Consider the following 27,627-nt stretch of genomic DNA (forward strand, 5'->3'; position numbering starts at 1 on the left):
GCTTTGTGTTTGCTTCTACAACCAAGGTTGGATAAGTTGTCCTATAATAAAGTATTTTTCTCTTATTGGGGATGATGAAGCCGACTGTATTCTTTATTAACTTGAGGAAGATCCCCCTTTTTTCCACAATAAACTGAGAGTTTTTATTGTGCATGAGTGTTGGACTTTGTCAAATGCTTTTTCTACATCTATTCATATGATATGTGATTTTTCTTTTTTACCTTGTTAATGTGATGAGTTACATTAATTGAGTTTTGAATATTGACCCAGCTTTGCATTCCTGGGGTAAATCTCACTTGATTGTGGTATATAATTCTTTTTATATTGTTGGATTTAACTTGCTAATATTTTGTAGAGGATTTTTGCATCTATTTCATGAGAGAGATTGTTCTGTAGGTTTCTTTTTTTTCTTCTAATATCTTTTTTTAGTATTAGAGTAATGCTGGCCTTATAGAATGAGTTAGAAAATATTCCTTCTGTTTATGTCCTCTGAAAAAGATTGTAGAGAATTGGTGTGATTTCTTTCTTAAATGTTTGATAGAATTCACCAATGAACCTACCTGGGTTTGATGCTTTTATGTTTTTGGGGTTTACAATTATTGCTTCAATTTCTTTAGCAGATGCAGGCCTATTCAGATTGTCTATTTCTTGTGTGAGTTTTGGCAGTTTGTGTCTTTCAGGGAATTGGTACATTTCATCTAGGTTTCAAATTTGTGGGCATAGAGTTGTTCATAATATTCCTTGGTTATCCTTGTAATATCCATGAGATCTATAGATATGTTCCCTCTTTCATTTCTAATATCAGTAATTTGTGTCCTCTCTTTTATTCTTAGTTGTCCTGGCTAGAGGTTTATCAATTTTGTCTTTTCAAAGAACCAGCTTTTGGTTCTGTTTAATTTTTTTTCTCTATTGATTTCATGTTTTCACTTCATTTCTGCTTTAATTTTTATTATTTTTTTCTGATTATTTTGATTTAATTTGTTTTTAGTTTCTGGTTTCCTAAAGAGGAAGCTTAGATTATTGATTTAAGGTTTTTCTTTTTTTCTTTTATGCATTCAATGCTACGCATTTCCCTCTAAGTACCAGTTTTGCTGCATCCCACAGATTTTGATAAGTAATATTTTCGTTGTCATTTAGTTAATAATATTTTAAAGTTTCTCTTGGGCTTTCTTCTTTGACCCATGTGTAATGGAAAAATGTTTTGCTCAATCTCCAGGCATTCAGGGATTTTCTAGCTATCTTTCTGTTGATTTCTAGTTTAATTCTATTGTGGCCTAAGAGTAGACATTATATATTTTCATTCTTTAAAATTTGTTGAGGTGTGTTTTATGGCTCAAAATGTGGTCTGTCTTGGTCAGTGTTCCATGTGAATCTTAGAACAATGTATAGTCTTTTGTTATTGGTTAAAGTAGTGTATAGACACCAATTATATCCGTTTGATTTGTGGTGCTGTTTAGTTCAAGTACATCCTTATTGATTTCCTGCTTGCTGGATCTGTCCATTTTTTTGATAGAGGAGTATTAAAATTTCCAACTATAGGAATGGATTCATCTACTTCTCTTTGTAATTCTATCAGTTTTGTCTCATGTATTTTGATGCTTTGTTCTTAAGGATTGTTGTGTCTTCTTGCAGTATTGAAAACCTTTATAATTATATAATGCTACTCTTATTCCTGGTAACTTTCCTTGCTCTGAAATTTTCTTTGTCTGAAATTAATGTAACTGTTCTTTTTGTTTTGATTAGTGCTATCATGGTATATCTTTTCCCATCCACTGATTTTTAATCAATATCTGTCTTTATATTTCATGTGGGTTTAAGACAACCTATAGTTGAGTCTTGGTTTTTGATCCCCTCTGAAATTTGTCTTTCAATTGGTATGTTTAGACAGTTGATACAGTTGAGTTTAAAATATGCCAAATTTGTTACTGTTTACTATTTGTCCCCCTTAGCCCTTACTCTTTATTTCTGTTTTTGTTTTTAACATGTTTGCTACCTTTTGTAGTTTTTAATTGAGCATTTTATATGACTCCATTTTTTCTCATTTCTTACATATCAATTATACTTTTTTTCTTCATGGTTGCCCTTGTGTTTTCAATATGTAGTTACAGCTAATCCAAGTCTATTTTCAAATAACATTATACCACTTCACAGTACTGCAAATTCCTTTTAATACAAAATTATTCCTAATTCTTACCTTCCATTCTTTCTGTCAATTCTGTTGGTCATTTCATATATATGGAAGCATGCCTAAGCATATGTATGCATAAAACTATAAGCAAATACATTGTTACCATTGTCATTTTGAACAGTTAGATAAAGTAAGAAAAAGAGAAGTCAGTTTTTACTTTACTTTCATTGATTCATTCTCTGATGCTTTTCATTTTTTATGTAAATCCATGTTTCTGACCTGTATCATTTTTCTTCTGCCTGAAGAAATTTTCACATTTCTTGCATGACAGGTTCTGCTGGCAGCAAATTCCCTCCATTTTTGTTTCTATGAGAAAGTCTGTCTTTCACTAGTGAAGGACACTTTTGTGGTGTGTAGAATTCTAAGTTGTGTTTTTTTTCTCTTGATGCTTTAAAAACATCACTCTCCTCTTGCTTGCATTGTTTCTGAGAAGAAGTCAAATGTAATCCTTATTTTTGCTCCTTTAAGATCCCTTAGGGTTCTTTCGGAGTTTTTTTCTTTTCTTTTTGATTTTCTGCAGTTTGAATATGATATGCCCAGGTGTAGTTTTTTTTGGCATTTATCTTTCTTGGCATTTGCAGAGCTTCCTTGATTTGTGGTTTGGTTTCTAACATTAATTTGGGGGGAGCTCTTAGTCATTATTGCTTCAAATGTTGCATTTTTCCTTTCTCTCTCTCTTTTGCTTCTGGTATTCCCATTACACTTTTGTTACACCTTTTATAGTTAGTTGTCCCATGGTTCTTGGATATAGTGTTCTGTGTTTTTCAGTCTTCTCTTCGCTTTTCATTTTTAGAAGTTTCTATTTTCATATCCTCAAACTCCAAGGAGTTATGCTCTGATAACCAGCCATGCCTGGTCTACTAATGACCACATCAAGGAATTCTTTCTGTTACAGTGTTTTTGATTTCAAGCATTCCTTTTTGTTTCTTTCTTAAGAGTTTCCTTCTCTCTGTTTACATTACCCATCTGTTCTTGCATGCTGTCTAGTTTTTACGTTAAATCCCTTAGCATATTAGTCATAGTTTTAAAAATTCCTGGTCTGATAACTCCAACAATGCTGCCAAAAAATCTGTCTCTGGTTCTGATGTTTGTTCATTCTTCTCAAGCTATACTTACCTCTTAGTGTGCCTCATAATTTTTTGTTGAAAGGAGAATATGATGTACTGGATAAAAGGAACTGTGGGAAGTAGGCCTTTAGTAACGGGTGGTAAGGCATGGGGAGAGGGGAAGCATTCTGTAGTCCTGTGATGAGTTCTCAGTCTTTTGATTAGCCTCTGCTTCTGGACTGTGAACTTCCCAAGTGGTTCTCACCCCCGCCCCCCACTCCTTTGGTGGGATAGGATGCTGCTGGGAGGGTGGGAGTGGAGTTGGGTATATCCCTTACCTACCAACTTTAGGCTCTGCTATAACCCTAGCAGGTTATGCTTGGGTAAAATAGTTTTTCCTGTGAGCAGGGCTTGTTAAGAACTGAATACTTTGGCATAGTTTAGAGTTGTTCCTTTCTCCCTTCCCTGTTGGAAACATGGGTGTACTTTTTCTTCTGATACTGTAGACCTGGTAGAGCTCCTGGAGGTAAAACTCAAAAAAGTTTGAGGGCTCTCCTATGACTGGGTCCTCCTGGCAGTTTTCTCTCTCCGACTTGTTCACACTGAGCCTTCAGCAATTTGTCAATTATTCTTGAGGTTTGGCTACTCTGATACTGGTTCCCATAGAGATTTCTACTGGGATACATTGTGATTTTCTATATCCATCTACTGTGTTTCTCCAGTTTTTGGGCAGATCTCACTGCTTTGGTGGATCTAAGAAGAGCTGTTGATTTTTCAGTTTGTTCAGCCTTTTACTTGTTAGAACAGAATTAAGACTTATAAGTTCCTCATGTGCTGAACCATAATTCAGAAGTGCTGATATAGGCATTTGATGCTACAAATTTTGTTCTAAGCACCACGTACGAGTTTTTGTTGTATTTTAATTTTTACTTAGTTGAACAATACCTTGTCATTTTCTCTGACCCACGGATTGCTTAGAAGTGTGTTACTTACTTTTCAAATACCTGGGGATTTTTCACATATCTTCTTGTTATGGTTTCTAATTTAATATCTCTGTGTTATATAATTTCTTTAAAATTTTCTGAGATTAAAAAAATGACACAATATGGATTATGTTGTTTAATGTTCTGTGTTCTTTTCAAAAGAATGTACTCTTTCTGCTCTTGTTTGAAATTGCTCTATAAATGTCAGGTCAAGTTGATTGCCATTCTAAAGTTTTCTATATCCTTACTGATTTTGTTTTGTCTACTTGTTCCGTCACTTATTGAGAAGAGGTTATGGACTTCTCTTACTGTAATTATGGATTTTGTTATTTCACCATTTTTTCTGTCAGTTTTTGCTTTATTTATTTTGAAGGTCTCTTACTAGGTACAGAAACATTTAGGATTTTTATATCCTCTTGATGGATAGACCTCTTTATCTTGGTAATATTCCTTGTCTGAAATCTACTTTGTCTGATATTAAGATTGTGAATTCAGCTTTCTTTTGATGATGATTAGATTTATATTTCTTTCCCATACTTTTACTTTTAATATCTTTGTGTCTTTTATTTAAGATGGGTTTCTTTTAGGCTGCATATTCTTGAGTTTCTTTTTTCAATGTTACAATCTCTGCCTTACCATGGGGTAATTTACATATAATGTGACTGTTGATATAATTGTATTTAAATTTAACATTTGCTAATTCTTTTTTATGCCCATTTTCTGATCTCCTTTTTTTCTTTTATTCATTGAATATTTTCTGTGATTCCATTTTGGCTGATCAGCAGTAATTCTTTATCATTTTATTGGTTGCTTTAGGGTTTATAGTATACATCTTTAATTTGTTGGTCTGTCTTCAAGTGATACTATACCGTTTCAGATATTGTATAAGAACCTTGTAGCTATATACTTCCATTCCTACCCTTTTGGCTTTTGTGTTACTTTTGTCATATTTTAAACTTTTTGCATATTTTATAAACCTCAATTAATTATTATTTTTGCTCTAAACCATGAATTATCTTATTCGGTAATCATTGATAAAGAGATTTAAATAATTAAAATGTTATTATATTTACTTCTGTAATTACTGTTTCTTGTGCTCTTAATTTGGGTAGATCCACATTTTCTTTGTTGTCTTTAGCATTTATTTTGTTGATCTGCTGGTGATCAGTTCTTTCAGCTTTTTTATCTGAAAAGCAATTATTTTGCTTTTCTTTTTGAAAGATAGTTTAGCTCACTATAGAATTCTAGGTTAATAGTTTATTTCTTTTAGTACTTCAAAGATTTTGCTCTTCTGTTTTCTAGCTTACATAGTTTTCATGAGAAATCTGTTTTCATCCTTATCTTTGTTTCTTAACACATAAGGAATCTTTTTTTAAAATTTTAACCCTCTGGCAGCTTTTATCATTTTCTCTTTATTGTTGGTTTTTAGTGATAAGCAGTTTGATTATGATGTGCATTCATGGAGTTTTCCTCATGTTTCTTGTGCTTGGGTATTAGTTGATCTGTATGTTTATAGTTTTCATCAAATTTTGTAATGTTTCTACTATTATTTCTTTTAAGGATATTTCCCCCCGCCACTCTTCTTTTGGGTACTCCAATAACATGTCACTTAGGGTACTTAGCGTTATCCCACAGCTCACTGGACCGTACCTCCCTTATCCCCTTCTTAAAAGTCTTTCTGTGCTTCATGTTTGATAGTTTCTGTGCTATGTTCTTAGAATTGGACTAGTGAAAACTTGGTGGCTTTTATGAGACATTTGAATAGTACATCATTAAAAACTTTTTTAGCCAGCATTATTATTTCATCATGTTGGTGGAAGGCACAGCTGTTGGTTATTTCTCCTCCCTCTGCCTCCTTCTCCCAAATGTGGATTACAGAGCCTTGAAGAATACTGTAAGGACTTTAAAAAAATAATAACTGTTATGTCTTTGGTTACCTATTATAGAGTCATTGTTGAATTCTGAGTCTAATTAAAAGTTTCATTTGAAGCAGGAAATATTTTTTTGTTCTTAATTAATAGTAAAATGGCATTTTATCTTACCTGAGAACTAATAATTGTAGTTAGCTACAAAACGAGAATCATACATATTCCAAATGTCTATTTTAAAGGATTTATTAAGTTGCCTGTAAATCACAACATAGACCAAAGTAGTTATGTACTTCTTTAGAGACTCTCAATGTGGCCAAATACCCACCCAGTTTTATCTCTAGTGGAGGGTGGGGGAAAGCTATGTTTTATTAAGTTGAATGTCAGTTGATATATATAGTTAGTTTGCATCTTATGGGTCAATTTATATGAAAAATATGTATTTTTAAGCACTACAATCGCTCTCAGAGCAGTGAGAATCTCATACTTTGAGTTATGTAGGTTGTGAATCTGAGGAAACAACATATTTGCGATGTTAGGCTTACGCATTTTGTGGCTTTCAGCCTTTTCCTACTACCTTCTCCTTTTGTTTTTTTCTACATCATCTTGATCTTGAGTTGACTGTAGGTTTATAATGGAATTCTACAGTGCCGTTTTATTTCAATAGGACATTATGGAACAAATACTCTTATTTTTTTAAAATTGATTTTAAACTTTATTAGTTTCAGGTGTATGGAACAAATAGTTAACTTACAAACATGGAGTGAAGGTATAGGTTTTTCTTTGAGTTAAATGTGTATGACCTTTCCCCCCCCTTTTCAGTAAGTATACTTTTTTCAAACTGTTAAAATCTTTAGCTAAAGTTTTTTTTAAGACATCTATGATATTTTTGAAACTTCCCCCCCCTTTTCAGTAAGTATACTTTTTTCAAACTGTTAAAATCTTTAGCTAAAGTTTTTTTTAAGACATCTATGATATTTTTGAAACTTACAAGTTGCCAAAGTTTTTAAAAAATAAAATGTTATGTCATAAGGTATATAAGAGTCTAATCACTGTGTTGTACATTTGAAACTAATATAATGTATGTCAAATGTAATTGAAAATAAGTTTTTGATTTTTTTTTAAGATTTTATTGGGGAACGGTGTGTACGGGGAACAGTGTGTACTTCCGGGACTTTTCCAAGTCAAGTTGTTGTCCTTTCAGTCTTAGTTGTGGAGGGCGCAGCTCAGCTCCAGGTCCAGTTGCCGTTGCTAGTTGCACGGGGCGCAGCCCACCATCCCTTGCGGGAGTCGAACCGGCAACCTTGTGGTTGAGAGCCCACGCTCCAACCAACTGAGCCATCTGGCACTGAACCATGTGGGAATCGCACCGGCAGCCTTCGGTGTTAGGAGCACAGAGCTCCAACCGCCTGAGCCACTGGGCTGGCCTGAAAATAAGTTTTTAAAAATGTTACAATTTTATTTAATAAGACTTGTCACTGGAATTTGTTTAATTTTCATTCATTGCTTTTTTTGTAATACCTTGTCATACAGATGTCATGTTTTCATTAGATTTATGGACATATTTATACTTCAAGGGTGAGCAAGGATGTGCTATTAAATGAATGGGAAAATTGACTAATTTAGATTGCTATGTGGAAGCAAAGAGTATATTTCTGTGTTTGATACATGGATAAAGCTCTGCACATGAATGAAGAACACCACTGTGTTTTTGTTAGATAACTTTTAAACTTCACTAGGATTAGATGTGGGATGGGGAAACACCGGATCAGCTCGAGTTATTGGGGAAAAATATTTGAAAAGTGAAGTAGATGGTTTCCAAAGTGACCTGCACAGCATGGAAAAGGTTCATGTTTCTGAAATAATCCATGAAGTTTAATCTGCTTAAATAGGATTGATTTGTTAAATGGGAGTGTGTTTTCTCCTGCAGTTTACATTGAAACCTTTGTACTTATTTATGGGTTATAGTTTGTTAGCATAGTGATTATAGTTTGTTTTTGTGAGATAATGTCTCGTATTTGATGTTGAAAATCTGTTGTTTGCAGTGAGATGATGTGGGATGGGGGCAGCACCAGGGAAATAGCAGAAAAGTAGTAGTAAACGTATTTGGTTTTCAAAACATTTTTGAGGTCTTATTCTTCTTTTTGAATGATTTTGCTAATAATGCCAACTATTTTGAAACCTGATTTTATTGTCACTTTCTGTTTTTTCAAATGTATCTGATAGTTTGTATTGAGTGGTGGGGTTATGTGTGGGAAATTTCAGTTTTCTGTATTTTCAGATTTTTCATTTATATTGCATCAGAGATTTCAGATATATACATATATATGTATGTATATATATATTAGAAAAATGTTTATTTATTCAACAGAAATTTAAGGCTGGTTATGTTCCAGGTGCTTAGTGAACTTAACAACAGCAACAAAGATCTCTGACCCTATGAACCTTATAAACCTTTCATTTTGAAGCGTGTTAATTAATAATGTACATTCTGGTATAACACATTTTCCCATTTTCATAGTCATTTAATTTGCCTTATTTGTACACACTTTGTATTAAAATGATTATTAAAAACTGGAAACTAATTGTTTAAACAAATCTTTATCTTGCTCTTTTCCCTAACATATCTAGATCAAATGGATGATTGAGAACCAATTTTAGGGTATAATAATATGTCTAATTTTAAAACATCTTGGGGCGGCCAGATAGCTCAGTTGGTTAATAGTGCAAGCTCTGAACAACAGGGTTACTGGTTTGATTCCCACATGGGCCAGAGAGCTGCGCCCTCCGCAACTAGATTGAAGGGCAACGACTTGGAGCTGATGGGCCCTGGAGAAACACAGTTCCCCAGTATTCCCCAATTAAAAGAAAAAAAAAAATCTTAACTGTAAAATATAACTGTTTCCTTCATACTTGTAAGAAATGATTTCTGTCTCAAAGGCTTTTATCTTTGTTTCAAAACGCAGCCTTCACCTGAATTTAAAAATTCTTGCTCTGACCTGTGCTAGATCCTTACAATGTCATGGATATAGTCCTGTAACGAATTTATAATACCTCACTTCGCTAATTATTGCCTTCCTGTGCTGAGCGCTAAGGCTGATTTGAATTTCACGTCTAGGAAGTAGTACTTTCCTGTTGAGAAGGCTGTTGCTTGAAAACCAAGTATCTTCAGTATTATTTACTATGTGTCACTAAGTGAATATAACTAATAATGTACTTCTACTAATTGCTGCAATTTGATGCTCAAACAGCCATACTATAAGTTATCTACCTTCTTAAAAATAGCATTTATAAGAGACTCCAAAATAATTGTTTTTAAATGAGTTGCTTAGGTGGTGGACTGACTTATTTTTATAATGGAAAACTTTCATATGTTTATCTTACAAGTCCAATAATTATTTATTATTATTAATGTACCATCATTTTTTATCTGTAGCCAAAATATAATCAGGTATTTTTTTTTTTCCCTTCCTTTCTCAATCAAAATGTTAGACTTATACGAGCACTAGCAGCAACTCTATATCGGGATCATTGAAACGCTTGGAAGATACTGCAGCACGATTTACAAATGCAAATTTCCAGGAAGTCTCTGCGCACACAACCAGTGGAAAAGATGTTTCAGAGGCTAGAGGGTCAGAGGGCAAAGGCAAGAAATCTTCAGCCCACAGCTCAGGTCAAAGGGGAAGAAAGCCTGGTGGAAGAAATCCAGGAACGACTGTGTCAGCAGCTAGTCCTTTCCAGCAAGGTATTAATTATGATGTTTTAGTTAAAATACTTGTTCTTATGATGATCAATAGTAGTTATGTAAAATAATTCATTTTTTACCTATAGCTAATGGATCATTGGAGATTATTTTATGATTAGTTATTGTAGTAAGATTACTTCAAAGACTAGTGTTTGTTGTTAAAATGTTTCTGGGACCTTTGCTTTCTTTTTATGTTATGAGCTGTGCTTCCAAAGTTGAACTGTAATTTTAATGTTTAAATAGATGTGGAATAAAGTTTAAGTTTGGGGAGAAAAATAAAAGCTGGAGTTTTCCTTTTTGCTCTGTAGAACAGTTATTCTTGTTTACAGATTGTTTTTATTTATCTTTCCTAATTAAACACTAAAACAATTAAGATATTTATAGTAAGTAAACAAGTACTGGGTAATTTTTAGTGGCTCTAAATAGTTCTCAGTAAATAGTAGTTGTTGATTATTAATGCATTCATTATAAAGCTTGAAGTTTAAAGTAGAATTTTTGCTCAGCCTACGTATCTTTTGGTAAGGCTGCTATATTTATAGGATGCCTAGTTAATCTTGAATTTCAGTTAAATAACAAACTATTTTTTCAGTAGAAATATGCCCCATGCATTTATATGGGACATGCTTATACTGGAAAATAATTTGTTCTATAACTGAAATTTAAAATTAACTGGGCATTCTGTGTTTTGCATGGTAGTCCTCTTTTATAGAGAACAGAATAACTCAGCTAAACTTTAGAATATGTTAGCCCTATGTTCTAGATTTTCACTTTGTGTAATTTTTAAAATGAATATAAATATTTTGAGAAATATAAATGTTAAAACTGATTGTGATAAATACGTTAGTAAAGTATACAATAAATGCCTCCTCCCCTTTTGCCCCCAGGAGTAAATGAGGGGAAAAATTGGTCTTTTTCTTTACTCTGTTCCATCTTTTACTACTAATAAAAATTGTATCCAAAATCTCCCAGGATATAATTTGAATATGTAGAGAGATTGCTTGGTCTGCTGACCTCTTATTGCAAACTATATTTGCGAATTTTAAACTAATAGCTATTTTGGGCTTCAGATCTTCAAGTCCCAGGTTTGTTTGTTTATTTATTTATTTTGCCTTATAATGCAAAAAATTAGACAAATAGAAAAGAAATAAAATGCCAAATTTGTTGTTTTATTTTAATGAGGTTACTATATGTTGTTATTTTTATGGAAAATGGATAGTAAAACCTTAATTTTTAATGTAACTTCATTCACATTTTAAATGTGGTATTAGTGGAATTCAGTCATCTCTTCTCTACAATTAAGACCTTATTGTACACTGTTAAAATTGCATTTTTTGAGTTTTTAATCTATCTGAAGTACTAATCCATTTAGAAAAGAAATCTTCCATTTTCTTAAGTTTCATAACATTGAAGAGTATTTTCTGGCCACTGTTAGTTTCTGGCCATGGTAGAGAATGTTATTTTTTTATATCTGTGGTGTAATAGGCTATAAAAGTTCTAAAAGTTGAATATAAAGATAGAATATTTAAAATAACTTTTTTTATTGCAGGTAGTATGTGAATTTTAGGAAATATACATTTAAAGTATTGTGTATGCTAAATGTTTTTAAAGTACTTGCTAGACTGTGGTGAGTTTTTAACACCAGCTGTAAAAACAAAAAATGTGTAGAAAAAAAGACAGATGGTGACAGATCAGAATGGATAATAAAGAACTTCTTTATAGCTGCTAATTAAGTGGCAAATTGCAGTTATCCTTAAATGATTGACGTAATATAAATGGCTTCTTAATATGTATGGTTTTCTATATAGACATAGCCTGAAAATGCTTACATCAGTACAAATACTTTTATAATTAAATAAAACATATATGGTCTTGAAAGAGTTAAATTTTAAAACTTTTAATATTCTTTTTAAAATAAGCTATTTCAGAAGAGCTTAAAATTTAAAAATAAAAACCTTGAGACTTTAGTTAAAAAGAAATTTGTGTGTGTGAGGAAAAATATCTTTGTAGGTATTTAGGCAGATTTATGTGTGATTGCTTATGAATGTGCTCTGCAATAAAATTTAACACTTAGCTTGAAATTTGCTTTCCGCTGCAACTTTGAGATTTTGTTTCCAAATAACATTGGTTACAATATGATATAGTTTAGTTTTATGGAACATAATAGATGTGTGGTCACAAGGTGTCTAAATACTTCCTTCGTTTGGCAAGCATGAAGAGAGGGTTCATAATGACGTAATAGTGTACTAACATTCTTTACCTAAAGAGTATGGAAAGATAAGCAATTGTGAAGGAGATTCATGAGTGGAACCTCTCCTATGATTTTACTCTCATGAAAACAATAGAATGTTAGTGGCTAGTTTCTTTCTTTATGCAGCTTCATGGGAAGTGGACTGGGAAAATGTAAGGTTACATAGATTAGGTTCCATGTGATTATTATTTGATTAAATCCGTATTTTGGTGGGGTCGCTTTAACTGAATAACAACATTCACTAACATTAACTTGAAGTTAAAACTCAGAACTTACACAACCTAAGCAACATCTTTTGGTTCTCATTGTATGTTGGGAACATTTATAATCATATCTTCAGTAATTGAAAAAGAGGAAGTTCCCCCAGCCATTCAGAGTCCAACTGTAGTCTTGTCCAAGTCTCCTTGAGACGTGGCTCTTCTTCAGTCCTTCCTCAGGCATACACAGAGTATTTGGGGGAGAATTGAGGAATGCGACCATGGTAAAAGGTAGGTTAAATAAAACACATCTCATATCTTGGTAATTGTGTAAGTAATAGTTTGCATTCAATTTAATAACTATAAAATGACAAGTATTTTTTAAAGATGATTTTGTAGGTAAACTTGATTTCAGTTAATAACCTTTTTAGAAATCTAGCTTTGTTACATAGTGATGTCCTAAGTTTTATAGTTAGTTTTTTTCACCCTCTCTTTTTGATGATTGTATCATTTCTACTTCTCATGGGAACTTTTGCATCCAATTTTTTCTTTTCCTATCCCCCCCTTTTTTTTCTTTTTTTTACTACAGGCAGTTTTTCAGGAACTCCAGGCAGTGTAAAATCATCTTCGGGAAGTTCAGTACAGTCTCCCCAGGATTTCTTGAGCTTTACAGACTCAGATCTACGTAATGACAGTTATACTCACTCCCAACAGTCATCATCAACCAAAGATGTACATAAAGGAGAGTCTGGAAGCCAGGAAGGGGGGGTAAATAGTTTTAGTTCCATAATTGGTCTCCCTTCGACCTCAGCTGTTATTTCACAGCCTAAAAACTTTGAAAATTCACCTGGAGATTTGGGTAATTCCAGCCTTCCTACAGCAGGATATAAGCGGGCTCAAACTTCTGGCATAGAAGAAGAAACTGTAAAGGAAAAGAAAAGAAAAGGAAATAAACAAAGTAAGCATGGGCCTGGTAGACCCAAAGGAAACAAAAATCAAGAGAATGTTTCTCATCTCTCAGTTTCTTCTGCTTCACCAACATCATCTGTAGCATCAGCTGCAGGAAGTATAACAAGCTCTAGTCTCCAGAAATCTCCTACATTGCTCAGGAACGGAAGTTTACAAAGTCTTAGTGTTGGCTCATCTCCAGTTGGTTCAGGTAGGGATTTGCCCATTGTATTTCTCCCTCACTTCCACCTCCATCATCCCCCAAATTAAATTCATATTAAACTATTGTTATGATAATACTTGAGTTGCTAAGTGACATTGGATTATCTTAATGAACAAAGTGTGTTATGATCTTAAAAAGACAATTTCATGTTTGGCATTAATCTGATGTTACTTAACTAAATATAGGCTAAATAGTTTATTGATCATTTTTTATGAAACACCTAGAATTAATTTCCCATTTTTGTTTTGCTTCACTTGCACAGTATTTTAAAAACCAACTCAGAATTCACATTTAAAGTGTGAAAGTTTTTGCACTGTTTTTGATTGGTATTTGCTTTTGAGTTTCCTTTCTCTAAATTTCAGTCTTCATTTTCTCAAAAATTCCTCACAGAAATTTTGTTTGAATTACTCCTGGAATATTTGTGAATCAGTGATTTGATGGATTTTTAACAATTACATTTTAGGAGATAATCTGAAATGATTTATATTCTTTTTTTGTTTTCAAGTATGTTTAACAATTTTTTTCACCATTATCTTTATTACAGTATGAATGACTTTATGTTGTTATACCATTGGGATGCTTCTTTAACCTGCATATTTATATTATGAATAGTATTTTCAATTTTTCAAAAACTTTCAGTTGCATGTTTTTCGACAGAAACATAACAGTTTAGATGTTAGTTAAATGTCTACATTTATATTTTAAATTGCATCTTGAGTTTAAGGTAAATGATTTTAAATAAGTGTTGATTGTAAACCTCACCCTTCTTTTGATTTTACATTTCTGATTATAGGAATAAGGAGATTTTGGCTAAAATAAACTTATGGATTTTATCAGTTCTATTAGTTGGTGGAGAGGATAGGTAGGAAAATGATATGGAAAAATAATAAACACAATTTAATGAAGAATGTTCATGTATATTTTATAAATATAGAACTTTGAGTTGTTTTATAATTTTGCAGATAATAATTCCAGTAAGTAAACAAAAGAAAGACCATTCTAAAGGAGAAAAAAAGCATGTTAAAAGGTCAGGTGTGAAAAATAGAAGCTGTAACTACCATTTGTTTTGTGACAGGGTCTATTAAGTGCTTTATAATTATTATCTTGTTTAATCTTCACAACAGTTTTATGAAATAAAAACTATTGATGTCTCTATTTTGCAGCTGATAAAACTGAGGTTTAGACAGGCATAATAAGTTGCCTACGATCACACACCAAGGATTTCTTTGTTTCTCATAACTAGCTTCAGAGCTTGTTTTTGAGAAGTGAGTGGAAATTGCGGAAGGATTGTTTCATTAGTAGCTTTAAGGATGGTTCTAGAGCAGGATTTCTCAGTCTTGGCGCTATTGCCGTCTTGGTCAGGATAATTCTGTATTGTGCAGTGCTGTCTTGTGCATTGCAGGATGTTTATCAGGATCCCTAGGCTCTACCCTCTAGATGCCAGTAGCACCCAAGGTCCCCCACCTCCCAATCAAAAAATCGCCCCTCCAGGCGGTGCAGAACAAAAATCTCCCTTGGTTGAGAACCACTGTTTTTGAGGGGAAAAATGTAAATTGTGTTGAGAAGTAAGTTCATTGAAGAGGTTTTAAATATATTACACACTTGAATATATATTTTATTGACATGTTTCCTTTGAGACCAGAACGGCTTAGTAATTAATTAGCCTTAGTCCCTAGTCACAAAAAGTAAATTTAGATAAATTTACTCAGAAAAAAATTGAGTTCATATTCATTTTTAGCAAGAGGTACAATAATCACACGAGTAACTTACTGAGAAAATTAAGCCTAAATTTACTTTTGTAAAGAGATCGTCACTGATTTCCTATACATAGAAGCATAGCCTGATCATTACTAATTTCAGAAATTGCATTGAGATGCCATTTGAAACAGATATCCTCAAATTAATGGAATTAAAATAATTGATTTACATCCCTGAAAAGATTTTCCCACCCATTACAGATTTTAGGTGTGGGAAATAGTGTTCTTTACACAATGATTGCTTTCAGAGAGTAATGTTTGTGGTACATCTATGGCAGAAAAATAAGAATTTGTATCCCTTTTACCTTACCATTGGTAAACAGAAATTTAGGGAGAAATTCCCATAAATATTATTTCATAAAAATAAATGACTTAAATTTACACTTGTCAGGATTTTTTTCCTGTGCTTAAAAAAGCAAACTTAACTTTTTTCTTCAATATGTATATATGTCTTGTTAAAGTTAAAGTGATAATAGGACCGGCCCGATGGCTCAGGCGGTTAGAGCTCCATGCTCCAAACTCCGAAGGCTGCCGGTTCGATTCCCACATGGGCCCGTGGGCTCTCAACCACAAGGTTGCCAGTTCAGTTCCTCAAGTCTTGCAAGAGATGGTGGGCTCTGCCCCCTGCAATGAAGATTGAACACAGCACCTTGAGCTGAGTGCCTCCCGGATGGCTCAGTTGGTTGGAGCGTGGGCTCTCAACCACAAGGTTGACAGTTCGATTCCTCGAGTCCCGCAAGGGATGGTGGGCTGTGCACCCTGCAGCTAGCAACAGCAACTGGGCCTGGAGCTGAGCTGCGCCCTGCACAACTAAGACTGAAAGGACAACTTGACTTGGAAAAAAGTCCTGGAAGTACACACTGTTCCCCTTCCCCAATTAAAAAAAAAAAAGTCTAAAAAAAGAAGTTAAAGCGATAATAATGGGATAAGATTAGTTACTTAAAACTATTCGAGATAATATGTTTTTTAATTTTGTACATTTTAATAAAAGTTTTTAGCATTAGATCAGAGTACTCTGTTCTTGATAAACTTAGTACTAGAAAGTCTACTGAGAAGAAGCTGGCTAAATGCTGTGAATATTTAGAAACTATGCCTTCTTAGCATAAGGTAAGACATGCTAGCTACTATTGAAACTTAGTATGTGCCACACAGTGTTAAGCATTTGACAAGCATCAAGTATTATTACTCATATAGAAGAAGAAACTGAAACAGAATTCTCACAGCTCTTAAGTCATGGAGCTATATACATTTTCCTTGGTTTCAGAGACACTTAATTATAAAATTCAAGCGATGTTTGCTAATGAGGGTCTAATACCACGCTAGTATGTTAGTCATACTTGAAGGAACAGAATCAACAGGAGAATTTGAGCCAATAATTTAGGATCTCTTAGTATAAAAATATTAAGTTTTCCTTTGGACTAATTTTAGATTGAGAAATCATTCAGTAATTGTAAAAGCAGGAAACTTTCTTCCCATATAAATAAGTAGAAAGGAGAAAATGTATACTGTGTACTACAAGTCCAGCCGCCGTTTTCAATCTTTAGTTACAGAGAGCGCAGCCCACCATCTCATGTGGGAATCGAACCGGCAACCCTGTTGTTCAGAGCTTGTGTTCTAACCAACTGAGCCATCGGCTGCCCCCAAGAATTGTTTTTAATGATGCCCTTTTAAAAAGATTCATTTGCTTTAATGACAGGTTGATAATTCCATAATGATGAAGGTGACCTTTGTAAGCACCTGTTGGCTGTGATGTTAGACTGTCACATGTACTACAATCCTACTGTGTTTCCCCGAAAATAAGACCTAGCCGGACAATCAGCTCTAATGTGTCTTTTGGGGCAAAAATTAATATAAGACCCGGTATTATTTTACTATAATATATTTTACTATAATATAGAATATAATATAATACTGGTCTTATATTAATTTTTGCCCCAAAAGATGCATTAGAGCTGATTGTCCGGCTAGGTCTTATTTTCGGGGAAACATTGTAGCTCCATGAGGTTAGGGGATGTGTTTGTTATGCTCACCACCGTCTGCTCACTGCCAGCACAGTGCTTTGACAACAGTAAATGTGAAGCATCTTTTAAAAAAATGAATGAATGCTACTAGTAATCACTGAGAACATATCATGTGAGAACATATCATGTGTAGTATCCAGTGTGATTTTGTACTTGCCTTCCAGGTGTTTATAACCAGGTTCTAAGTGCAATTATTTATTTGTAAAGCTTTCCATGTAGTATTACAGGCCAGTTTAAGATGTGTAATTAAGTTGGAGAAGATGGAATTTGAGTTGTACTTTGGAGTAGGCAGGAAAGAAGGCCAAAAATATTATCAGAAAAGAAAGTAAAGATGTATTTGGAAGATAAACCTAATAGAAACAAGAAGCTTGTGTTTGTGGGATAGTTTGAGGTAATGCTGACTAAATAGGGCAGGATGGGTTTATGGCGAGATGAATGCCAGGCTGAAGAAGTCAGCCTTACAGGCTAGTGGTCTTGAATAAACATCCTTGACTTAATTCTGGCAACTTACTATTAAAATAATTTTATAATGGAAAAGAAATATTGCTTCTGTTAGCTTATAATAATGGTAATATATTTGAGAGCACCTAACTGTTTCTAAAGAGGTCTTTACTATCTCATTTGATCCTTGGAACAACCTTGTGAAATAGGCAAGACAGCTATGTACTGTTTTTGTTGCTGTTATTTCTCCTGTTTTACCACAAGTAGGATATAAAGCAGAAGTAGAAATTAAGTTCTTACGATGTGATTCTCTTAAAATTGTTAATTAGAAACATCAATTTAACAATCAAAATTCTCTCAGATATGTAATAAAGTGTATGTAGCAAGATATTAATCAGAATAGAAACCCAGAAAAACACTGGTGAACTCCTTGTCTGATCAAGTGTTTGGAATGTAAGATTTTTATTGTAATAAATTGAGGGACATCCTGATAAATGACCTACTGTTTTACAGTGACTTATACAAAATGGAAAACTAATGTTTTGTTTTAAGTGACTACTAAAGCTTGTAAGTTTTGGTTTATAGATTATGTTAAGCTTTTGATTGAATTTTTTCCTACGTAAATTCTTTTGAGACCTTAACAAGTAGATACATCCAGTCTTTTGAGACACTGAAAATTAATACAGCATTTGAAAAAATTATTTAAAAAAAAGAAAATTAGTACAACACTTGAAAGAGTTGATATGCTGTTTGTCCTTTTCGTTTTCCTGTTTATCTCAATCACATTATGAGAGTTTATGATTTATTAAAGTGAAAATTAACATTTTTAGAAAATTGTTTGGGGTAACATTGGTTAATAACTTTACATAAATTTCAGGTGTACAACTTTATAATACAACATCTGCATATTCCATTGTATGCTTACCCCAAAAAAAGTTAAGATTTATTTTCTTCACAAAAATCAACTTCTTGTTATTTCCTCTGAGAAAAATCTGGTATTCATTAAATGATAAGAAGTTGATGTCTTAACATTCATTAACTTTTTTCCTCTGGGCGTACTATGTCTTTCAAAGTATATGGTTCCCTGTTTTTAAAAATCTTAGTCCCTAGTTCTTCAGTATAATGCCATATCTTTCTAAGTTAAGATACTTGAAATGTTTCAGTGATGGAATTTTTTAATGGTGATAAATGCTACAAAAGGAGATTCTGGAAAGGCACCCCTTTGTTTGTGATCCTAAGTACTTTTAAAGTCATAAAGATTTCACGGAGACGAGTTATTAATACAAACAGATCACTTCAAGAAAAGTTTGTTGTCGCTTCTGCTGAAATATGAAGGTTATGAATGTTTAACTGGAGTCCGTTTAACTATGAAAGGGTTCTTGTTAACTATATATCTATTTATGTCATATCTACTTAGGTTGGTAAAATGAAACTGAGAAATCTTTCCCTGGAATAGGCTGATTCTGCAAACAAATAAGGGAATCACAAAGATACAAGTATTAATCTAATAAACTCACAAGAGTAGAGTTGCTAATACAGTCTTTAGACCAAGGAGTATATACAGTTATTGAGCATAATTCAAACTTAATGACTCAGATTCATGATTTTATATATATTGATTATATTGGGTCATAAATGGAAATTGTGTAAGATATTGGATGCTGCTAAGGACAGGATATACCTATAAATTTGCTTTTTTGGAAAATTCTCTGATTTTTGTTTTGGTCTTTGCTGGTTGAAAATTTGGGTCTATACCATGGCTGTCTTTCTATAAAAGTACTAAATCAAATGCCAGAATATCCGTACTCAGTTTTTTCCCCATTGAGAAAGTTCTCTGGCTACTATGAGTGTTCTTTGATTATTTTCCAGCACCATTCAGTTACCATTTCTCTGTAATGTACATGTTAGTCACTTCAGTAGCCCTCACTGCCTTTTCAAGTCTCACTTGTATTGGATTTGTTAATGAAGCGTTAAGGTAGCAAATTCTCTCACCATGTCTCATTTTGGAGTGTCATCTTGAAAGAACTGATACAAGCTGGTGTAAATGTTTGATTTTTTTTAACAGCATCAAATATAAAGTTTTTTAACATTATAATCATTAAAATTGAGCAGTGGCTGCTCTACCATGCTTTGTCTTTCTAATTATTTCAAGTTATTTAGAGTGGCCCATGATTAGACTTGACTTCTAAGGTACATATGTAGACAGACGTGTGAGTGATGGTTGCCTGGAAGGCTCTGTTGTACACATGGTTCCTAAGGTAGAATTTCTGGGCGGGAATTTCTTTTTTTCCCTCCACTTTTCTGTTCACGAATCCCAAGAAGAGTTGATTGGGAAAATTGGCTCCTTGAACCCAGGTGTTTGGTAGTATCGGCCGTCACTTTGTGGAAATGATTCATCGTGGAGAACAGAAAATAGCTTGTATCTCGGGATTCGGGAAGAGGAAAGTGAAAAGAATTCCGAGAACAGGTGGGAATTCCCACCCGGAAACTCTATCCTAGAGGTTACATTTTTGGTTTAGTAATATCCAGAGAATTCCCAAATAGCACTCCTTTAAAAGAACTTGGCCAACAGTGTTAGAACACCAGTTGTTTCCAAGATTAACAGGCCAGATCCTTTGAGTGCCAGTGGCCTTAGTCCTGGTTTTCTCAACTGTTTTTGCCTTTGCAACATCATATAGAAATTTATTTCCCATTTTCTGAGCAGTTTGCTTTTAGTAGTGTTTTATTGCCTCAGGTCACCCTCTGCTTGTTCTTATTTGGGTGGAGTAAAAGAGCAAGAGTGATGGCTTATTCATTCATTATCGTCATCAAAAATGAAAGATTACAAGAAGTAAGTGGAGTGTAGTTTAATGAGTTTTAAACTGTTCTATAAGTCATAATGGATTTCTGCTCAGATATAAACTAAATAATTTTCGTACTTAAATTGTAATTTCTAATTGACCACAGCAATTCAAATGTTTTTGATACACTGTTGACATCTAAAAATTACACGAAACACATTAGTTTCTCATGTTGCCTATCTATAGTATCTCTCTTAGTAGTGAATCCATTTTATTCCTAGACATTTGTTATATATATTCATTTGTAAGACGTTAATGTCTTTTTCTCATTCTGTGCATGTATACGCGTGCATGCGTGCGCACATGTACACACACACACACACCCATTAAGATTTGTGACAATTCTATCATGTTTAGTCCTCCTACTCCTCACATCCCAATTACTGGCTTGTAATTTCTGTTCCCACAGTTCTGTTTGCCCTTCTCAACTACACTTTTAGGTAAATGTTTTCCTGTTTTTCTGGCCTGTTTTCTTTTTCTGCTCTTGAGGCACTGGCAACCTGTTTGCTGATTTCCTTTCTCCTCCCTCCCAACAGAAATTTCCATGCAGTATCGGAACGATGGAGCTTGTCCAACAACTAGTAAGTTGTCAAACTGGGTTGGTACCCAGGCTTTTTGACTCCTACTCTAGTGTTTTTTCTAGTTTATTATGCACGTTGGAACCTCTAAATTTTAGTTTATCAAAATGCAGTTTGTTTTTAATTGAATAGATTTCTTTCTCCTACAGAGATACTTATTTAAGTTGCTGCTTTGTCCTGTGTTCAGGATCCATATTACACTCAAATTGTGAACAAATTTTAATTATTGTTTAATATGGTGCTTCCGTTGCAGAATTGTGACTTCTGTTCCCCAATGAAGTAATATTTTCAGTATTTTGGTTTCCATTAATTGTAATGTTAATAAAATTTTTCAATATTTATATATTGGCATTAGATAGCTTTCTTGCTTAGACTGCTACATATGTTGAGACTATTACACTGAATTCTAGGAAATGATACTGTTTGATCCGGTTAGATGATAAAATGAGGTTTCTCTTTACAATAAATTTTGTTGAGTGTGACCAAAGGTGGATTTACCTATATAGAATTGCATCCTATACTCATTTTTTACAAGAAAGACATTACATAGTTAGACTTCTAAGTGTCTTTTTAAAAGTGATTTTTATATATGTTTATTGCTAAGGAAATTTGTCATCGTTATGATGATATATCTAACATTTAAATTTAGTAGGTAATATATTGACAAATGAAATACAATATTTAGAAATTTATAACATGTAAAAAATGAGCCAAGCTTGCAGTTTTAGTGATTCAAGCAATGATACATGATAGACTTACTGAGATTTTTATTATATTGATTCAGTCTGTGCCTATGTATTTCTTTTGTGTGTTTGAGAATGATCTTAACCTGAAGTCCTTTTTTCCTTACTTAAAAGCTTTCTCAGAGTTGCTGAATGCAATACATAATGGTAAGTTTTATTAGAATCTTCTCTGGTGGTTCATTTATCACAAAGGTTGCCTTTTATACAGAATCCTGATTGAAAGCTTGCATGTTCTATTGACGAGATGAAATCCAGCTTTGCAGTGAGTCAATTATTCAGCACCTTAGTGAAAACTTTTTGTAGACTGCCGATAGAAGAATAATAGGTCAATATATTTCATCAGTTTGGCTTTTATTGTCTCTTTGTAAGGCAAAATGATAATAGTGTTTTTCTAACTTTATAAAAGTCTTTTTTTTTATTTTTGCAAATAGTTTTTGTAAGTCTTTTGAGCTCTCTCTTTCCAGCGCAGTTAGTAATTGGTACCTACATCAGGAATTTGCTGCTTCTTCCTCAACTTGCAATGTGAATTTGAGTTTTAGGATTTTAAATTAATGTATAGAATACTTTTATTATTTTACCCCTATATTCCATATAGTGAATAAAAGGAAGATAGCCTTTTAAATTATGTCTAATTTGGGACTAGTTTTCTTAAAGGGGAGTTGCATCTTCTGTAGGGTTGGGTTTTGAGATAAGGATATAAGGCAAATGCTACTATCATTTTTCACTTTCGTAATGTAATTATTATGAAAGTCATTTTTGCAAAAATATTTGAGAGTTTCTTCAGTTTCCAAGAATTTTCCTTATTCCTTTATTGTTCCAAAAAACTTTTTTGAATCTTGTGTCAACTTTATTGATTTTCTTTTTCAGTTTTTTTTTTTTAATTTTTTATTGGGGAATATTGGGGAACAGTGTTTATCTCCAGGGCCCATGAGCTCCAAGACGTTGTCCTTCAATCTAGTTGTGGAGGGTGCAGCCCAGTTCTAAGTTTAGTCCCCGTTTTCAATCTTTAGTTGCAGGGGGTGCAGCCCACCATCCCATGCAGAAATTGAACCGGCAACCTTGTTGAGAGCTGGAGCTCTAAATCAACTGAGCCATCCGGCAACCCCTCCGGAAGCTCAGCCGCAGCTCGTTGTCTTTCAATCTAGTTGTGGAGGGCGCAGCTCACTGGCCCATGTGGGAATCGAACCTGCAACCCTGTTGTTCAGAGCTCATGTTCTAACTGAGCCATCTGGCCCCCTTTTTTCAGTTTTTGGTTCACATGACTCTTATTTATTTAGCTGTTTATATGATTCCAAGCAGTTTTCCAATACGTTTTCATTAACTTTATAAAATTTTGCATATTTTGCTAATGTAGGTTAATTTGCAGTCAGTTGGCATTGTGTTTGTATTATGTCAGGGGTTGCAACAGCCAGCAAGAGAATAGTGGCATGATGTGCTGGTATAGACACTCATGTTGACTTGATGATGGGGGTGGTTGGAACATGATATATTTATTATAAGTGATCATTTTATTAATGAGGACATTTATTATTATAACTCTTGCTTCCCTATGTAACCTGGAACTGCAGAGTCTTAGATAATGAATACTCCAGATAACGAGGAACTCTTGAACATTGGGTATTTAGAGGAAAAGGGATTGGAAGCATTTTTGAGAATAAACTAAACATGTTACCCTTTCTTTGGTAGAGAAGTATAAAAAGTGAAGAGGTTTAACCTCTTTTTCATTTTGCATAGGTAAATTTAGACTTGCTCTTTGATTTTGGAATATTAGAATTTAGAGGCATGCTGGAAGTTTGAAGAGTATAGTTGGAGTAAGAAAATAGATACATGGGAAGCAATTGTGAATGAATTGCCACATAAATCTTTTGCCATTATTAACTGACAAAGTATTGGGTTGTGTTCATTTAATTAAGACACTTATGTTTCTCTGTATGGGTGAGTGAAATTAATGTCATGAGATTAATGCAATGAACACAGGTTTTCTGTAAAATTTTCAGTTTTATAAAATTCTATTTGAGAGAGCTTTCTAATAGTGTAGTCAGATACTTGTATATTCTTAGTCACATAGAGAAACAAAATAAGTAATGAACTTATATTTTTCCTTTTTTCCCCTTCTTTTATAATTGGAAGCTTGTACTTTTTGACCTCCTTCACCCATTTTGCCCTCCCCCATGGCCCTCAGGCCCCCCCCGCCCTCCCCCACTCCCCTCAGGTAACCACCAATTTGTTCTCCATATCCATGAGATCAGCCTGGGGTTTTTTTTTTGTTGTTGTTTTTAAGAGTCCACATATAAGTGAGAGCATGCAGTATATATTTTTTCTGTCTGACTTATTTATTGTAGCATTAAACCTTCAAGAATCACCCATGTTGTCTCAGATGGCAAGATTTAATTCTTTTATGGCTGAATAATATTCGTGTGTGTGTGTGTGTGTGTGTGTGTGTGTGTGTGTGTATGTATTTATCCCTGCATCGATCGATGGAGCTTTAGGTTGTTTCTATGTCTTGGCTATTATAAATAATGGTGCAGTGAACATGGAAGTGGACATACATGTACAGTCGTCCCTTGGTATCCACAGGAGATGGGTTCTAGGACCCTTTGTGGATACCAAAAACCTTGGATGCTCAAGTCCCTTGTATAGAATAGCGTAGTATTTGCATGTAGCCTACAGACATCTCCTATATGTTAAATTATCTTTAGATTACTTATAATACCTAACACAATGTAAATGATATGTAAATAGTTATATTGTTTAGGGAATGATGACAAGACAAAAAGTCTGTACATGTTTAAGTCTGTAACATTCCCCTCCCTCCCAACATTTTCAATCTGTAGTTGGTTAAATTTGCAGGTGTGAAACCCATGGATACGGTGGGTTTGACTGTATCTTGTTGAATTAGTGTTTTTTATTTTTTATTTTGGATAAATACCCAGAAGTGGAATTGCTGGCCCATATGGTAGTTTCATTTTTAATTTTTTGAAGAACCTCCCAACTTTTTCATAGTGATTGCACTAATTTACATTTTCACCAATGGGGTGCACAGGGGTTCCCTTTTCTCCACATCCTTGCCAACACTTGTTATTTCTTGTGTTTTTGATGATGGTCATTCTAACAGATGATGTGAGATGATTATCTTATTGTGATTTTGATTAGCATTTATTTCCTTGATGATTAGTGATGTTGAGCACCTTTTTTTTTTTTTTTTTTAATTTTTATTGGGGAATATTGGGGAACTGTGTGTTTTTCCAGGACCCATCAGCTCCAAGTCAAGTCGTTTTCACTCTAGTTGTGGAGTGTACAGCTCACTGGCCCATGTGGGAATCGAACCTGCAACCTTGGTGTCATGAGCACTGCGCTCTAACTTAACTGAGCTAACTGGCCGCCCTGGCTGCCCCATTTTACGTTCCCACCAGCAGTGCCCAAGGGTCCCAATTTCTCCATATCCTCGCCAACACTTGTTACTTTTTTATGTTTTGATAGTAACCATCCTTAAATAGGTAGGAGGTGTCACATGTTAGATTAAAAAATTGTTTTGTTTTGTTTTGTTTCATTATGTTGGACATTAAGCAATAAAAAGCTTAAGATTTGTTAGTGGGAGAGGAAGGAAAAAGAAGAATTTACATTTCATCTTATTCTCCTTTATTTGTTTTCTGTAGTTGCTGTAACAAGTTATCACAAACTTAAAACAATACAAGTTTGTTATCTTATAGTTTTGTGGAAGCCTGATATGGATCTCACTGGGTTAAAGTCAAGGTTCGGCAGGCATTATTCCTTTTTTAAGGTTCTAGGGGTGAATATGTTTCCTTACCATTTCCTGCTGCTAGAGGCTGATGGCCCGCCTGGCCTTGGGTCCTCCATCCTCTGCAAAGCCAGCAAGGTTGGGTGGGGTTTCGTCTGCCTGGTTCTAAGGTTCAAAGTTCATGAGGACTCTGATGACTGTATTGGGCCCACCCATGCAACCCAGGAGAACCTCTCCATTTCAAGCTCCTTAATTGAAACACTTTTGTGTACTCCCTTTTGCCATTTATAAGGTAACATATTGACAGGTTCTGGGCATTAAGTCATGGATGTGTTTGGGGTGGGGGTGGGGAAGGAGAGGCATTATGTTGCTTACCCTATCTGCTTTACTTCAAGAACGTATTACTTAAATAATTTCCAGGGTTAGATTTTATTAGCAAACACATTTATTGAATAATTTTGGCTTTAGCACCTTTTTGTTAGTTCTTCTCCCTTAAATTACTAGTGACCAGTTCTTGTTGCCAATTTCAGGAGACAGTTGGGTTTTTATCATACTTGATTTTGTTTCAGAGAAATTGTTGGCCCCTTTGTTTTGGAAAAAAGTACGCTTTCCTTTTTTTTAATTATAAAATATTTCAAAAATAGAGAGACTTTTGAATATAGACATCATGAATTCATTACAGATTTAAGACCTGTTAATATTTTGCCATATATTCATAGATCCTTTCCAAATTTTACTATATTTGATACATTAAAAGCAATATAGAGAAGTTATGTAACACACTAATAAAATAAACATTCAGGAGCGTACCACCAATTTAAGAAATAGACTATTACTGGCACTGTTGAGTCTAGCACATGCTCTTCACTACTGCATTCCCCAAAAGGTAACTATTATCCTTAATTTTATGCTTATCGTGCCTCTGCTTTAATTCATTGTTTGGCATGTATGTATGTATAAAATGACAGCCCCTTAATGAATTTTCATATTTATCTTTTTTCTCGAGTAAATGGTTTTTGTTCTACTTCTCCAGGATCTCATTATCTTTCCCCCACCAATTCTTTTAATGAGATAAAATTCACACAACATAAAAATGACCATTTTAACATTTTAAAAGTGTACAATTCAGAAGGTTTTTTTAAATTTGTTTTTAATATATTCACAATATTGTGCAATTGTGACTATTGTCTAGTCTAAATCTAGACTATTTTCATCAACCCAAAGAGAAATCACATAATCCAATTCTCCCTCACCATCCATCCCCTGGCAACCACTCATCTACTTTCTCTCTCTGTGGATTTGCCTATTTTAGACATTTCACAGAGGGAATTATGCAATATGTGGCCTTTGTGTCTGATTTCTTTTTCTTAAACATAATGTTTTACATGTTTAAGCATAAGGTTTATCCATGTTATAGCATGTATCAGTACTTCATTCTTTTTTTATGGCTTAATAATATACATTGTATAGATACACCACATTTTGTTTATTCATTCATCAGTTGATGGACATTTGGGTTGTTTTCACTTCTTGGCTATTATGAATGATGCTGCTATGAATATTCATGTACAAGTTTTTGTGTGAACATATGTTTTTATTTGTCTTCAATATATATTTAGGTGTAGCATTGCTGGGTCATACGGTAACTGTTTAATTTTTTGAGGAATTCCCAGATTTGTCCACAGAGGCTACACTATTTTGCATTCCATTAGCAATATATGAAGTTTCCAACTTTTCCACATCCTCACCAAGAATTGTTATTTTCTGTTTTGTTTTTTTTTAAATCATAGCCATCCAAGTGAGTGTGGTCTCTCATTGTAGTTTTGATTTGTACTTCCCTAATGACTAGTGATATTAGCATCTTTTCATGTTTTTATTGGCCATTTTTATGTATATCTTCTTTGGAGAAATATCTATTTGTATCTTCTGGTGTCAATTTTTGTAGTTTGTATGTTTCTAAGAATTTGCCTATTTCATCTACATTTTTAAATCTTTAAATTTGTTGGCATACAATTGTTCATAGTATTTATAATCCTTTGTATTTTTTTAAGATGGGTAGTAA

The 27,627-nt window shown here is 33.8% G+C and overlaps 1 protein-coding gene across 18 annotated transcripts in view; it reads left to right on the forward strand.

The window, feature by feature from the left end:
- Window positions 1–27,627, forward strand: part of MLLT10 (MLLT10 histone lysine methyltransferase DOT1L cofactor) — a 191,690-nt gene that overhangs the window by 116,858 nt on the left and 47,205 nt on the right. For 13 of the 18 annotated variants that reach the window (XM_033100635.1, XM_033100632.1, XM_033100631.1 and 10 more), the window contains 4 exons: window positions 9,578–9,830; window positions 12,865–13,434; window positions 21,042–21,086; window positions 21,941–21,973. In XM_033100635.1, coding sequence (XP_032956526.1) covers window positions 9,578–9,830; window positions 12,865–13,434; window positions 21,042–21,086; window positions 21,941–21,973 — 901 coding nt within the window. The remainder of the gene's footprint in view (window positions 1–9,577; window positions 9,831–12,864; window positions 13,435–21,041; window positions 21,087–21,940; window positions 21,974–27,627) is intronic. The other 5 variants (XM_033100637.1, XM_033100639.1, XM_033100647.1 and 2 more) reach the window with 3 other exon arrangements.

The sequence above is a fragment of the Rhinolophus ferrumequinum genome, assembly GCF_004115265.2.
Source record: "Rhinolophus ferrumequinum isolate MPI-CBG mRhiFer1 chromosome 5 unlocalized genomic scaffold, mRhiFer1_v1.p scaffold_110_arrow_ctg1, whole genome shotgun sequence".
In the NCBI taxonomy this organism is placed as follows: Eukaryota; Metazoa; Chordata; class Mammalia; order Chiroptera; family Rhinolophidae; genus Rhinolophus; species Rhinolophus ferrumequinum.